This window comes from Tursiops truncatus, chromosome 3 (genome assembly GCF_011762595.2).
Source record: "Tursiops truncatus isolate mTurTru1 chromosome 3, mTurTru1.mat.Y, whole genome shotgun sequence".
NCBI classification, from domain to species: Eukaryota; Metazoa; Chordata; class Mammalia; order Artiodactyla; family Delphinidae; genus Tursiops; species Tursiops truncatus.
This window is the reverse complement of record NC_047036.1, coordinates 125,555,073-125,570,739: the sequence shown is the minus strand read 5'-3', so window position 1 is coordinate 125,570,739 and position 15,667 is coordinate 125,555,073. Positions and strand designations below refer to the sequence as shown.

At 50.2% G+C, this 15,667-nt stretch overlaps 1 protein-coding gene across 5 annotated transcripts in view; it reads right to left on the bottom strand.

Moving 5' to 3' along the window:
• PPARGC1B (PPARG coactivator 1 beta) overlaps positions 1-15,667 on the bottom strand; it is a 113,837-nt gene that overhangs the window by 30,793 nt on the left and 67,377 nt on the right. For 3 of the 5 annotated variants that reach the window (XR_004525916.2, XM_073801856.1, XM_033853406.2), the window contains exons 2-3: positions 4,244-4,360; positions 3,282-3,455 (exon numbers count right to left, since the gene is read on the bottom strand). Coding sequence is in view for 4 of the 5 variants with exons in the window: in XM_073801856.1 (XP_073657957.1) it covers positions 3,282-3,455; positions 4,244-4,360 (291 nt within the window). In the remaining variant the exon portion in view is untranslated. The remainder of the gene's footprint in view (positions 1-3,281; positions 3,456-4,243; positions 4,361-15,667) is intronic. The other 2 variants (XM_073801857.1, XM_033853407.2) reach the window with 1 other exon arrangement.

The following is a 15,667-nucleotide window of genomic DNA, read 5'->3' as shown; positions in this document are numbered from 1 at the left end:
CTCCGCTTAGAAACAAAGTGCAAATTAATGGAGAGTTAATCAGCTGAGGAAGGGATATTAATAGACTTGCTCCACCCCCAACCTTCCTGAGCTCTCTTAGGCTGAAGGAAAAGGAACCTGCAAGAAACCTGAGGGAGAACGCTTCATTCTGGGTGCCTAGAGGAGCTTGAAGGAAGGACACAGGACAGAATTTAGGCTATCGGGGCCAGAAGAACACTCAGAGATCATCTGCCGTTCCAGGGCTTAACTGGGGTGCAGGAAACCCCGGAAATCAGCTTCCCTTCCTTTTTTCTGGGGGTGGGTCCACAGATGTCATCAGGGTCTAACGGGACCCAGGGACTCTCTCCCTACAACAGAGTAAGAATCACTGATCTGATCCATGCTCGTTCCTCATTTCTCACCTGGGGAAACTTAGGCCCAACAGTGAGGAGCTACTAGCCCAAGGCCATGTAGCACACGGTGATAGAACCAAACACCTGCTTCCTCCAAAAATACTTACTAAGTTTAGCCTATTGTGACCCTGGCCCTAGGACTCTGGGCACACAGAAACGGAAGGCACTGTCCCTGCCCCCAAGCAGTTGTCAACTCTTGTAAGGGTAGCTGTTCTCCACTCTGTCTGTTTCCATAGTGATGGTACCACCTGACTTGTGAGAACACGGCTCTGACACAAGGCAGCATGGCTCTATGACTGCCACTGGTCAGATAAGGACGCTGTCCCAGCTAGTGGCAGAGGGGTATTAGAACCTCTTGTCCCTGCATCCCAGCTCAAGGACTCTGGAATGGGTCGTGTCTGGTCCTTGGCAGGAAGGAAACTATTACAATCAGTTTCTTCATTCAACACATATGATTGAGTCTTTTCAATGCACAAGGGCCCCACAGAAGAACAAAACTCTGTTTGTCCTCAAAGAGCTCGAAGCCTGAAGGTCACAGGCATGCACGTACACAGGATGGGAGCCCAGAGAGGAAGTCACTGACCACCTGCCTTAGGAGGGGCTAACATGACAGCTGGGTGTCAAAGGATTTATTCATATGATAAATATTTTTTAAGCCCCAAGAAAGTGCCGGGCTCCATGCAGAGCCCTGGGGATATAACAGTGCACAACGCTGTATCAGCCCCCAAGCTCAGGGGGTTTATGATGGGGGAGGGGGGCAGGGAGGAATCAGGCACTAATCACATAATCACCGCAGAGGCGCACAGAGGCGCACCCGGTGTGTATGGGTGCAGCAGAGGTGGAGTGCGGGCCATGAAGGGGAGAGGGGCTGGGTGGGCAGAGTTCTGCCTCATTAACCATCTGTGAAGATTCTCCTGCCTTCCTTGCTGTGCTAAGAGCCCAAGGGCCATACCAAGGCTGACTTGTGTCTGAGACCATTTCATGCACATAGTAGGACCTTGGCAGGAGCTTACTAGTGGGTCTGGCCAGTCTCTGAGTAGGTGAGGCCTGTACCGTCTAGGTGGGGATGGTCTCCCCGCAGCATGTAAACCCCTCTCACTCATCAGCTCTCCATAACCTGAAAGCATTTCCTGGAAGTTGGCCCCCTCTGAGGGAGGAGGTAGCACAGCGTAGTTAACCCCATTGTTGTGAGAAAGAATGGACATCCTGGGAAAGAGCCAGAATTAGAGCCCAGCCCTGCTGATCGTCATAGGGTTGGCAAAGAGGTTATACAACAGCGAGGGGTTTGGGGTCCTGTGTTAGAGTCTACACTCTGACCCTTCCTAACTGTATGGTCTTGGGCAAGTTACTTAACCTCTCTGAGCGTCACTTTCCTCACCTGTAAAATGGGTTACTAATAGTTTTTCTACGGACAGGTTAGAATAATCTTGGGAAAAATCCAACTCCTTAACATGGCCCGGAAGAGCCTGCATGATCTGGCCCCTCCTAGCCCACCTCCACCCCCCAACTACTTCCTGGCACCTTCCCCTTAGCTACCGCTCCAGCCCTTCGGGTCCCAACACAGCGAGCTTTCCTGCTTCCTAGCTCTGTGATCATCACTCGTCATGTGGCTCCTCCTCCTCCTTCAGCCGAAGCATCTGTCCTCGGAAGGGCCTTTCCTGACCACCCAGCCTTTAGATGCTCTTCTCATCCCAGGTTTATTCCTACTGTGCCCATGTCACAAGTGACCTCTGTTGGTTTATGTATTACCTGATCTAGGGTCAGTCTTCCCTCTAGACCATAGAGTCCACTGTTGAACACAGTGTCTGACACATACAGGGAGCTCCATAAACATTTCTAGAAGGAATGCTACAATCTGTCAGGAGTACTATTTGAGATGGTGCTCTTGGCACACTGACTTGGCACATGGTCTGTTATTATTATTGTTGTCGCTATTGCAATTATTATATTGCCAGACATCATCATCGTCATCATCCTGCCAGACAGACACAGGGAGCTATGGCTTCTTCCCCCAATCTTTATAGGGGAGCATATTTCAAGGAAAGAATAATGAGTCCAAATGTACCCATCACCCAGCTTCAACGTGGCCAATCATATTTCACTTATTACCCTCCATGCCGTGCACCCACACCCACAAACGCAAATGCATGTAGGGATTGCTTTATTCTGATGCAAATCCCAGACATCACATTACCCCGTGTTCGAGGCCTTCTTAAAGGAAATGTGCCTCCAAAGCTGAGAACAGAGGCAGATGCATAGATATGCACTGCGGTTCTTGGCACTGCCTCTTTTTAAGGAACCTCTAGGCTCCAATTGAAAAATGGAGATAACTATACTCCTGTGTGTGAGTTGTTAAGAAAATTAAGCGAGTTAATATACACAAACAGGGACAGTCTCATTCCCATTATGGCGTCAGCATGGTTATAAAGCTCTGGCTCAGGAGACAGGCAAACTGGGTTTAAATCTAGTTCAGCGACCGACAAGGTAAATCACCCTAGGCCCGTGACTAAACTTCTTCAAGCCTCAGTTTCCTCATCTGTAAAATGGGGCAATCATCTCACCTGCTGCACAGGGTGGGAATGAGAGTTCACTGTGACCATACAGGGAAGGGAGGCCTTGGAACCCGCTCTGGCTCACAGAGGGCCTCGGTTCTGACCGGGGGCATAGAGAGAGCAGCTCTTCCGCGCCCTCACTTCCCAGGGGCGATAACACAGCCTGGCAAGGGGGCAAGAGCTGCCCAAGATCCAGTGTAGACCCGGGACAAGAGACAGGGTCCCAAGAGCTTTGGTGATGAGACTTCTTTGCATGAGCAAGTGTAGAAGAAGATGGCTCGGGGCAGAGCCGGGCTTTTAGGGGGAGAGAGAGGCAGCGAGGTTCCAGAGGGCATACCTGGAAGAGCTCCGGATCATCGGGGCTGTACTGGCTGGGTTCGGTCTCGGAGTTCTCCGGGCGCCACTGCAGCTCCTCAAAGCAGGTGGCCGAGTCGAAGTCGCTGGCGTCCAGCTGGGAGAGGTCTAGCTCCGGAAAGTCAGCGCAGAGTTGCTCCTCCCCAGATCCCCCGCCCTGAGGAGACAGGAAGGAAGGAGGCGGGTCAGAGCTGAGTTTGGTTAGACCCCAGCAGGGACCCTCTTACTCAGGATGCTGCCAGTCTGAACCTGTGGCTGCCTTTGTCCGAGGCCTGATTTTGCCAAGCGACCAAGAAATGTAAAGCAGCATCCTCTTGCAACTGTCGAACCTACCATGAGCTAAGTCAGGCCCTGGCAGTACAAATCCCCCTTCCTGCTGCTCCGTCCCCACCTCCTCTGCACTCCTATACACCCCTCAAAGCCCTGCCCGCATAGCACCTCTATTCTCTTACCAGAAATATTTTGTTGAAAACTTTATTACAACCTATAAATAGAGATCTATTCCTTTATACAACTGCTTCCACCTGAAAGGGGATTTGCGGAAGGCAACAACCCCTCTATATGAATAATGAAACAACAAAAAGCAATAATAACAAGAGATGACATCATTGAATGATTGCTGTGTTTTGGAAGAACACTCACCCATGTTCCCAGGAATATTTGTAATGTCTAAAGTGTGGAAGACCGCCCATCAGTAGACAATAGGTAAGTAAAGCTATTATCACCTATATCATAAAACAGTGCTGTTGAAAAGAATGAGGCCGTTATGCATGTTCTCCATGGCATGTTAAATAAAATACTAAACTGCAGAATATCAGCAAGTAAGATATTACCCCACATGTGTAAAGAGAATGGGACAGACTCAAGCTACACATTTCTCACGATAATACGTATGAGAATACTGTGCCAGTACACAGGAAAAGGTCTAGAAGGCCATAAACCCACCTGCCAGTGGTGGGTGGGGTAGAAGGGAGTCATGGAGGACCTGGTAACAGTACCGACCGAACTGATGCTTCTCAGAGGGTGGTCCCAGGACCGGCAGGGGCAGAACCACCTGGGAACCTATAAGAAATAATGCAGATTCTCAGGCCTAACCCCAGACCTGTGGACTCAGAAGGTAGTCACCTTCTCACCCTGGTCTCCCAAGTTTAACAGTTACCAACAGAAGGGCTGCCTTGCAGGTGCAGAAACAGCCTGAGTGGGGAGGCTAACACAGAAAGAGGACACCACAGGCACTGGGGTCTGGCAGACCTGAATCATAATCCCCATTCGCCAGCTGTGATGCCTTAGGCAAGTCCCTTCACCTCTCTGAAGCTCAACTGTCTCATCTGTAAAATGGAACAATAACTGTCTCATACAGTTAATATTAAAGGAGGCAGTGCCGTAGCCTGGCTTGGTAAGTTGCTCAATAAATGGTAGCGAGCAGTAATGACAACAAATTTTTAAAAATAATAAGAACAACAGAGTTTCATGGCAGGCAGAGGAGGGTGGAACCTCTTTAGAGAACAGAGACAGGCTTGTGTGACACTTAAGAGAAATAGGTTTTATCCAGACCTTTTCCTTAATTGTTCCCACTTACTAGGCCTCATAAATTATGAATAAATGTATATTATTAGCTCAACTTGACACAGGAAAAAGGCTTTTATCCGAATTTGGGTCAAATGTCTTAATTGGCATTTTGCAAGAATCCTGCACACACAGGCAGCACCGGGGCTGGGTTCTCCCAAGCGGTCAGTCCCTGCTCTCAGGCCAGGCAGCACGGTGCCCAGAGAGTATGTCTCCAGGGACATCCCTGACCACGCCTGCCCTCCATCTGCCCGGTCTTTCTCCAATCCACTTGTGTTCAACATCCATGAATATTAAGTCCTGCGTCACTCCAGTGAGGATTCTCAGCCCCCTCCTGGGGCTGCGAATCTTCCCCTGCCCAGTTGGACTATGGGGGTACAGTGGTCTTGCCTGTTCTAGACGGATGATTGGTTTGTTTCTAGTTTTTGGCTGTGATGAACAAGCCTATAATACGTGTGTACAAGTCTTTGTGTGGACCTATGTTTTTATTTCCCTTGGGTGAATCTCTAGGTGTGGAATTGCTGGGTCATATGGTAAGCGTATGTGTGACTTGATTGAAAACTACAAAATTGGGCTTCCCTGGTGGCGCAGTGGTTGAGAGTCCGCCTGCCAATGCAGGGGACGCGGGTTCGTGCCTCGGTCCGGGAAGATCCCACATGCTGCGGAGCGGCTGGGCCCGTGAGCCATGGCCGCTGAGCCTGCGCGTCCGGAGCCTGTGCTCCGCAAGGGGAGAGGCCACAACAGTGAGAGACTCGCGTACCACAAAAAAAAAACAAACTACAAAATTGCTCTCCAAAGTGGTGGCCGTTGCACACTCCCACCAGCCGTATGAGTTTCTATTGTTCCACGCCCTCAACAGTACTCGGTGTTGTTAGTATTTAAATTTGAGGCGTGCATGATAGCGGGGGCCTACAAGCATTTATTAAGTGCTACCGTGAGTCAGGCACTGTGATGTTTAAGACTCAGTTCTTTCCTTCATTTGTTGACATCTCAGTGGGGGAAGAAAACACATAAATATTTCATTACAGATTGTGCTAGTGCCACAAAAGAAACAAACCAGGTGCACTGACGGAGGACAAGAGAAGGAGGGGAATCTACTTAGACAGGGTGACAAAAGGCTTCCTGGAGGAGCTGACGTCTGGTTTGAGACCTGAAGGAGGAGGCAGGCAGTGGAAAATGTGGAGAAGCAGCTTCCAGGCAGAGAGGACCCAGCAAAGTCAAAGATCCAGGTGGGGACCAAGCCTAGAGAATGGGGTACTGACCAAAGGCCAGTGAGGCTGCAGCTCAGCCCTGGAGTAGGGGGAGGGAGAGGATGCCTTCAGAGAGGCGGGTGGAGGCCGGATCAGGTAGGGATTGAAGGGATTTGGGTTTTGCGCCAAGTGTGATGGGGGTGGGAAGCAGGCAGATGGGTTAGGCTGGTGTAACATCCAGGAGAGGAGCAGGTGGTGGGGCTGGGAGGACAGCACTGAGGGCCTGTGGAGCAGGAGGGAAGGCCAAAAGTCGACAGACAAGGATGCTAGGCAGCTAGGGCCTCCCTGGCCAGCAAAGCCCCAGCTATAAGCTCTCTGGGGAGCTCTCTCTATATGTTCTAGAACCAGCCCGTGCTAGTAACTCAGAGCAGCCACCTCTACAGGACTTGCTTTTTGAGTAGAAACAGCTTTTAAATCAGAGTTCCAGAATCCCAGACCAGCCAGGAACCAGCAGCCCTGAGAGGCTGTCCATGCAAGTCTGTGGACAATTCGGGAGACCGATGCGCCTTCAAGAACTAGTTATGGAGATGTGTGCACAGTGCACGTGCGTGCAAGGAATTTAGACTCAACTTCTAGCCCTTCACAGACACAGGTTGGTCTACCTACTTCACTTTGCACCTATGGAAACTGAGGCCCAAGGAGGATAATGGATTTGCTCAAGGTTATCCAATGAGTGTCCTTCCCATGAAAGCCATGCCACCTCCTTTACAAAATGCCCATCAAGTGGCCATGACTACTGCACTTAATGATTACCCAGAGCAGCCTGACATACTCAAAGTGTACCCAGGGCATAAAAATAAAGAAACCTCGGGCTTCCCTGGTGGCGCGGTGGTTGAGAGTCCGCCTGCCGATGCAGGGGACACGGGTTCGTGCCCCAGTCCGGGAAGATCCCACATGAGCAGCTAGACCCGTGAGCCATGGCTGCTGAGTCTGCGCGTCCAGAGCCTGTGCTCCGCAATGGGAGAGGCCACAGCAGTGAGAGGCCCGCGTACCGCAAAAAAAAAAAAAAAAACAAAAAAAGAAACCTCAGCTTCAAGGCCTTGTCAATTACGGCTGAGGGCACTCTCCAGCTAAAAACCATTAAGCATTGCATTAATAGTGATTTCTCTGGCCCTCTCCACATTTAGAGAGGCTTTTGAAGCGGTGCCTCGGGTGACCCAGCTCTCTTTTGAAAGGTCTGACTTGAGGCCTTCCTGTTCTGTACTGGGCAGCCCCAGCAGGACCCACCCATGGAATGGGAGGTAGGGGGGTCACAGCACAGGCTAAGCCACTGCTATTACTGAGCACTTTCTATATGCCAAGGGCCACACTAAGTGTCTTATATACATCCTCTCAGCAGATTCTTATAACGACGCTACAGGGCGGGGGTCACTGTCCCCATGTTACTAATCAGGAAACTCAGAGATCCAGTCACTCGTATTAGTTTGCCAGGGCTGTCGTAAAAAAACACCACAGACAGTGTGGCTTAAACAACAGAAATATTTTTCCTCCCAGTTGTGGAGGCTAGAAGTCTGAGATCAAGATGCTGGCAGGGTTGGCTCCTTCTGAGGCCTCTCTGGTTGGCTAGTGGATGGCATCTTGTCCCTGTGTCTCTTCCCGTTGCCTTCCCTCTACATGTGCCCATCTCTGTCCAAATTTCCCCTTAGATTAGGCCCACCCTAATGACCTCATTTTAACTTGATTGCCTCTGTAAAGACCCTATCTCCAAATAAGGTCGCATTCTGAGGTACTGGGGCTTACGATGCCAAGATACCTTTGTATGGAGGACACAATTCTACCCATAGCACCCAGGGTCCCAGAAAGGTAAAGCTGAGATTCAAAGCCCAGGTCTCCTGGCTCCCTAACAAAGCCTGTGCCATTGCCCGACATCCTGCTTCTGAACGTGAGAAGGAACGTCTAAGACCATTTATTCCCATTTATGGATGGGGAGATGGAGCTTTGGGAAAAGTCTGAGAAAGACCTAAGTCACAGGGCTAGTCTGTAGCTGAGCAGGGACAGGCCTGGGGCCACATGTGCTGCATTGCGCACCAGCCCCGCATGCACAGGCCCCTGTGGTCCCCACCACCAGTCTGCTCACACCCCTGACACGCTCGGGACACCCCCCTCTGGTTGCAGAACCTTCTGTATCCATTCCTCCAGGGACACTACACTGCTGATCTGAACGGGCTGTAGCTGCCCCAAGCCAGGGAGATAAAACGCCCCGGCAGTGGATTAATGGGGCTTCATCCAGATTCTAAGTTGCTTCACCGGAAGCCTGGCTATCTTGTCACAGATCGATTCCCTGTTTAAGCAAGAGTGCATCTTCAGGAAAAATTGGTGGCTCCACTTCACCGACTACAATCAGCAAATCACCTAGCTTAGTGCCTGGCCCAGAGCACATTCTCAGAGTTACTGAGTGGAAGGAGCAGGAGAGGGGGAGGGGGGGCTGCACTAACAGGACTTGGGTTCTGGGCCTGCCCCCACTCACTATGCATCCTTCAGTGGGTCACCTCCTCTCTCGGGTTCTCACTGCCCCCTCTGGAAAACAGACCATCAAACACAAAGATCCTACGGACCCCTCTTGCGCAAGCATCTGCAAGTACAATTCCGTACTGTACTTAATCCAGTTTCTGTGATCCACATAGGCTTGGGGTAAGTATTTAGGTAGAATAAATAAATGAATTTACAGAGGGAGAGACAAAGACGCAGAGAGAAGGTCTGTATTGAAATGGAAGGAGGCCTAGAGAAGAAGGATAAAGGGCTAGGCCTGGCTTGGCTACTAACATTAATCATTTGTGGTCAGGAACCTAACTTTTGCCGGCTTAGTTTCTATTGACAAAATGGGGATAATAAAAAAGAATCCTATCTCACGGTGTTCTTAGAAAGATAAAACATCACAGGTCAGGAGCCTGGCACGTGTCAGACACCCCGTGAATGGTGGTCACAGATACAGCATTTATAGTAGACATTCAAGTGATGTTCACAGCTATGGTCTCACTGGTGCCTTCCCAAGATACGGGAAGTAGGCAGTGGTCAACGTCCCCACTTGACTGATGGGAAAGCAGGACATCTCAGAGGGTCAGTGCTTCATGACCCATCTGCTCAGTCCTAAACCCGCGGATGCCCTCAATCCTATGTTCCTTCAACCTCCACCAGCCCCCATTCCAGTGTTACCATCGCTCGCGGCTTCTCTTGGCGGGCGATCTTGCCCTAACAGCCAGACCATGCTGGCTCTCTCCGGGCCTGCCCTGGAGGGGGGGAGCAGGGCTCCCACCCAGGCCTCACACACTTCTTCACTGACATCTTGGATGCCCTAAGTACTGCCCTACAAAGCATCCTTCACTGACAAGAAGTTGTATTTGATGGTCTGGGGCAAGTTTTCCCTTTAAATTACTGTTAGGAATGCCCAGACTGGCCTGGGCATGAGATCTGATAGGGTGGTAGGTACCTGGCACTGGGCTCACCTTCCCCGCCTCCCTAACTTGGCGGATACCAGTAACCAAACACGGCTCTACCTCCCACTGAGCCCCGAGCCTTCGCAACCCAGAGCCTTACCAGCCACTGCTGATTCATTAGACCCAGCCTGCTCTAGACCTATGACCCTGTACCTCTACTTGCCTTCTAGGAAGGAAGTGAAGTAAGTATTCATGATGTCCCCACAAAGCCATTTCATTATACAGATGTTTTCCTTTTTCTCCTCCTACGTCTGTTATTTGGCTGGCCTCCCACCCATTCCCCTTCCTAATGGTGGCAGCCCACTGATCTCCTTGGGGAAGTCATCCCTCCCCCGAATCCAGGCGGTCCAGGTAAGCACAGTCTGGCCAATTAAAGGGTCTCATCCAGTGACCACAGCAACTGGTTCACAGGGGTGGGTCAGAGTGAACACCAGGAATGTGCTGGAGCGCGTGGACAAGGGTGCTGAGCTGGCTGAATTTAATTCTGGAGACGCTGCGAGCCATCTTTGCTCCCACCTGGGAAAAGCCTGCCCAGCACAGGGAATGCAGAGTCAAGAAGCAAAGAGAGGGCTCCCCTGGTGGCGCAGTGGTTGAGAATCCGCCTGCCGATGCAGGGGACATGGGTTCGTGCCCCGGTCCGGGAAGATCCCACGTCCGTGAACCATGGCCACTGAGCCTGCGCGTCCGGAGCCTGTGTTCCACAACGGGAGAGGCCACAACAGTGAGAGGCCCGCGTACCACAAAAAAAAAAAAAAAAGAAGAAGCAAAGAGAGATGTATTCCCAATAAAAATAATTCAAACACTTGGATACAGCTGTGCCTGAAGCCAGTATATTCCCTGTACTCCACAATTATGTGAGTGAATAAGGTCCCTTTCCAGATTATGTGCCTGCTGGAGTTTGTCACCTATCAATGAAAAAGTTATGACTGATTCATCTCTCTTACATCCAAAAAAAAAAAAAAACCTAAGCTTCCCACTGTCTTCCAAATTAGTACAAAACTCCTGAAGATGCTTCCAGGAGAACAGTAGGAAGAGTAATTGATTTTTAGACCTCAAAGAAATACTACAGCATCCTCGTAAGACTCAGAAGTCACAGACACAAAATTAAGCTCCAGGAAGAATAAGTACAAAATACAGGGGCTCTGAGCTCAGCCTAAAAGAACAAAACACCCTGAGCTTAAAGATAAATCAGACCATTGAAAGGATCTCCCACCAAAACACTCAAGGCTAAGTGTCTCAGAACATCATGGAAGCCCTTTCCACGCAGGAGCATCTGGCCCCAGGCCTGCCGAGCACAAACTCCGCGATGCTCAGCGCTTTTCAGCGGGGCCTCAAGCCCCAGCTACGCAGCTACCCGCTCAGGGCTTAGCGTAAGGTGATTTGACAGAAGGTCACCAGGCCTGGCAAGAGTGGGTCCTCCAGCCCAGAGAGCAAAATGGGTCCAGTGCTCAGAACTGGACTACAAGGCCAGGCCGGGAGGATGACCAGTTACCAGTGACCTTGGGAAGGCAGCTCTTCTTGGTAGGCGAGGCAACAGGATGGAGGAAGTGGGGTTCCTGATATTTCTAAGTGCCAATCGGCCCTGGGATATCCACCTCAGGACGTGAGGGAGGACTCAACGTGGAGCCTGTCCAAGTCTTCATCATTTTGGGCAGTTTTCTGTTACTTGCCACCAAACCTAATCCTTACCAGGCCCTCTCAGGCCTTTGGTACAACAGACACTCCCCTAAGCAAACGCCCGGGTTAACCAACACTCTTCATCCCCTCCTGTAACAACACACATTACTAAGGCCCAAGGCGCCCCAGAGTCTCAGAGACAACCTCCAGGTCATGCACACATCTGTCTCCAGCAGCATTGCTCGTTCAATGTCATTTGTGTTTCTTCCCAAACCCATCTGTTACTATAATTACAAAGTTTTGTTTTGTTTTGTTTTGTTTTTGGGGGGGGGCTCACGCCACCTGCAGCATCCTAGCTTCCCAACCAGAGATTGAACCCGTGCCCCCTGCAGAGTCCTAACCACTGGACCACCAGGGAATTCCAATAATTACCAACTCTAAAGAAATGGTTCATCAACAGAAAAGATGAGTATAAAAGAAGAGAATGCGATGGCAGCTAAGTTGAAGGCTGTGGAAGGACTCAATAAAGTTGAGCTGTTTTTTTTTAAAAAAAAAACATACAAAAACCCTGCTGTCAAATTATGTGTGGGTGAGCTAACAGTGAAAGATTAGGGAGGCACTGGCAAGAATCTGAAGGATTCTGCACTTAGACTGCTTGAGTCTAAATTCTTAATCCAACTGAGTGAATTCCCAATCTGGAAATAGGAGCCCTGGCAGCGTGGGTGTGGACCAGGCAGGAGAGAGCGCTTGGGATTTCAGCGTCGGCAGCACAAGCAGTCCTAGAGCAAAAGACTGGCAATAATGAATGTGCATGCCATATGGCTTCATTAAACAACAACGTTAGGTATTACGTTTTATGATTTCGTACTCTCGCTGACTTTTTCCGAGGAATTCCCCTCTCCAGCCCTCCACCCACCCCACCAACCCCCAGCTGTAGTTCCTGCTCGTCATCAGATAAGGTGGCTATTGGACATGGATTGCAGCTTGCATTGTATAGGAAGTAAATCCTTACAGTGGACTCCCAGAAGACAGAACTGGGGCTTTTGGCAATGGAAGAGCCCGTGGAAATACTTCTAGAGATGACTCTCTTATTTTGCAGATAAGGACACTGAGGCAGACAGTCTCCTGGGACAGGTGTTATCTTGGGCATCTCCTTTCCTCCTCCCTGTTGCCTGCAAGCAGCCCCTTATCCAACAGAGATCCCTAAGGTCTCTCAGAGCTGTGCCTGGGCCAGGTTACCTGGGGTGGAGCAGCTCCTGGCTGTCTTGGCAGGTGGTGGGCACTGAGGTCTAAGAGGGCACCATTGGCGCCCCACACCCCTGCACCCCACTGTGGCTGCACAGATCCTGGCACCTGTCAGCCAACACAGGCTGCCCCTGGCCCAGGAAGGTGGTGCTTTCGTTTATTTTAAAACAGTAAAAGGGTGAAGTATATTCTGTGACACGAGTGAGCGAGAGTGAGTGAAGGTGTTTCAGGGGCAGTGTCGTCCGCATACTGTGTTCGCCTACAATTGCTGTCAATTTTATGCACTTGAATTCAAGGGCCTCTTCAATTCACAGGAGAGCGGCAGGAAAAGCGCTTTGTGAACTGCGAAGCGTGTGCAGGTATCCACCTGCTGTTAAGCCTGGTTAACAGTCCCTTTCCATCTCCAGGGACCAGCCTCCCTCATGGAACTGCTGTGTGGCTTGAGTTTCCACCCTGGGGCCTCTGTGCTGGCAGCTCCCTCGGCCTGGGATGCCTCCTCTATCTTTCTTCTGCGCATGGCTGGTCCTTTCTTATCAGCCCCATCCCAGATTAAATGTCCCTCTGAGGTGAGCCTTGCTGACCACTGTATCCTAAAGTGGCTGCCCATCTCGCTCCCATCACCTGCTCTAAGTCCCTCAATTAACACGTTTCACTTTCTGATATCCCCTCCCCCCTTTGCCGGTATTTTTTTTAATTGTGGTGAAATACACATAATATAAAATTTTCCATTTTAACCATTTTTAATTAGGCAATTCAGTGGCAGCAAGTATATTCACACTGTTGTGCAACCATCACCAGCGTCCCTCCCTCTTCAGAGCTCTTCCCCCTTTTTCATTTATCTACTTGTGTATTGTCACCTCTCCCAGCTATGAGTTCCATGCGGGCAGAGGCGGTGTCTGTCTTTGTTCCCCGCTGTTTCCCAGCGCCTAGCACAATGCCCAACATATAGTAGCTGCTCAATAAACAAAATGAGATCCATGTGGAAGTGCCCTGTAAACTGGAAAGGGTGGTACACAAGAGCAAGAGACTGCAACATGGACATTTTCTCCGTACAGTCCCAAGACAAGGCCAAATTCCCTGGCAGCCTCAGTTATTCGACAACGATTTTGAGTTTTGTCCAACTCTGTGGGGGCAAAAGCGTCGAGAGCACCTTTTCTTTCCTGGTTCCAGGCCCCTCTGAGAGGTCAAGAATGAAGATATACGATCACACAAACCACCTGACATTGACACTCACCATTTCAACACATCGGCTCTACCCAAAGCAACATTTTATTAGTCGCTGAAGGGCAGGCACAAAAATAGACTGCAGGGATCAAATGCCACCCTCTACAGTGGTTGAAAGGCCCTGGCATATGACGACTTGAGGCCTGGCGACCCTGGGAGGGGGGTCCTCTGTCACAGGAGTGCACAGACACTGGAAGCTAGAATCGGTCTGGGATTAGGCTGAGGTGAGGGTACCAGCCTTGGGCACCAAAAAATTCAGCCATCAAGACAGAGCATATTTAATGCAATATTGTGAAAACAATCAAAATTAAGGCCCCCTAAAAATCCATGATGAGCAACATATCAAAATTCTAAATAAAGACAAGGTCAGTGATACTGATTTTTCCTTTTGCTTCAGGTGACTACTTGGCTCTGCACGGCACTCTTCCCTCCTTTATTTAAAGATGTGGTGTGTTCAAAATGGATACTTTGGCATTGACTATTAACATATTACAACATATAGAAATGTTGCATTAAAATATGATTTATCTTGATGACTGAGCTTGTTGGCATCTCCTTAAATTTTGTGTCTGAACCAAATGTCTCCTTTGCCTCACCCTAATCCCCACCTGGGTGGAATGAGGGTGAAAGAGTTACTGTATGTTCAGGTGACTGAAATGAGATCAGATCCTGTCCTACACCCCTTCTCCCTGGGGCCTCAGTTTCCACATCTCTACAATGGAGCACACGACCCTAGGGTAGCTGTGGAACTGTCCCAGTCTTGTCCGGTGAGGCATTTGGGATGGGAAAGTAGGAAAACTCTAAAGTGCTGGCTGTATGTGAGGAACTGTTATTACATTTTTATCCAAGGTAGTAAATGGTCCATCACAATGGTAAGCAGCATTCAGCTTTGAGATGAGTTGCAACACACTTGCCTGGATTTATAATGAAAGGAGTGAAGTTTGCTAAATGAATAGGTTTTACTTTAAGAAAAAAGATTAGAGCTGATTCACGGTTCTGTCAGCAAGTAGGATCTCCCCTCCCATTCCAATGCCTTTACTGAGCAGGAAGGAAGGCAGAAGGCTACAGCTAGCCTTGGGAAAGCACCCATTTCACGCAGCTGAATGGGGGGACCCCAACTCCCTAATCATGCTGCGGGATCATAACCTAACAGGCGCTTTCCTTTCCCCGTCACATTTTGCGGGGTTCCCTCAAAATCAGAATATGCCCAAGGGGCAGGGCAAGAGGGACTGGCACGTGTCAGTCAACCTCAGGTGTGAGACGCATGAAGAAATGCCTGGGAATGGATAGTGGTGACGTTTGTACAAAATCATGAATGTACTTAATGCCACTAAATTGTACACTTTAAAATGGCCAATTTTATGTTATGTATATTTTACCACAAAAAAATAAAAATAAATTTTAAAAGTCCCGGAGTCCTAAAATAAAGTGCCCGGCACACTCCTTCTGGAGGTGTTCTCCAGGGTCCTACAGTCTCCATGTTCTTTGGTTCTATTTATGTGTCTCTTGCTGTGGCTGGCAGGAGACAGGGGGGCGGGGTGGGGGGGAGGCAGGAGCTGGGCCAGGGCTCAGCTGAGAAGCCCTTTTGCCTGTTAAACACTGTTATAAATAACGCAGAAAGAGGCAGATAGAGGGTCCTGGCATGAGAGTGAAGGTCAGGCAGCCCCATGTGAGGAAATGTCACGCCCATCAGGCCAGCAAGGTGCCGGCTCACATCTCCAGCCCCACGCTGCCCCGGGCTGACGGCAGCCGTGCCGGGGAGCCCGTGGAGCATCACGCCCACTCAGGAAGGGCAGCCCCAAGGTGGCCGGCTCCCGGGGGTTCGAGCAGAGAGGGGACCACGGGGTGGATGGAGGAGCAGAGGGTAGCTGAGAATCCCCCAGCCCAGTGGGCAGGGGCTAAAGTCAGCTTCCCAAGAGCCCAGGCCAGGGCTCAGCCACCAGCACACCAGCCTCGGCTTGTCAGCCAGTACACACAACCCGCCGAGGGAGAGATGACTCAGCAACGCTCAACCCACAACTGCCCCCGCTGGG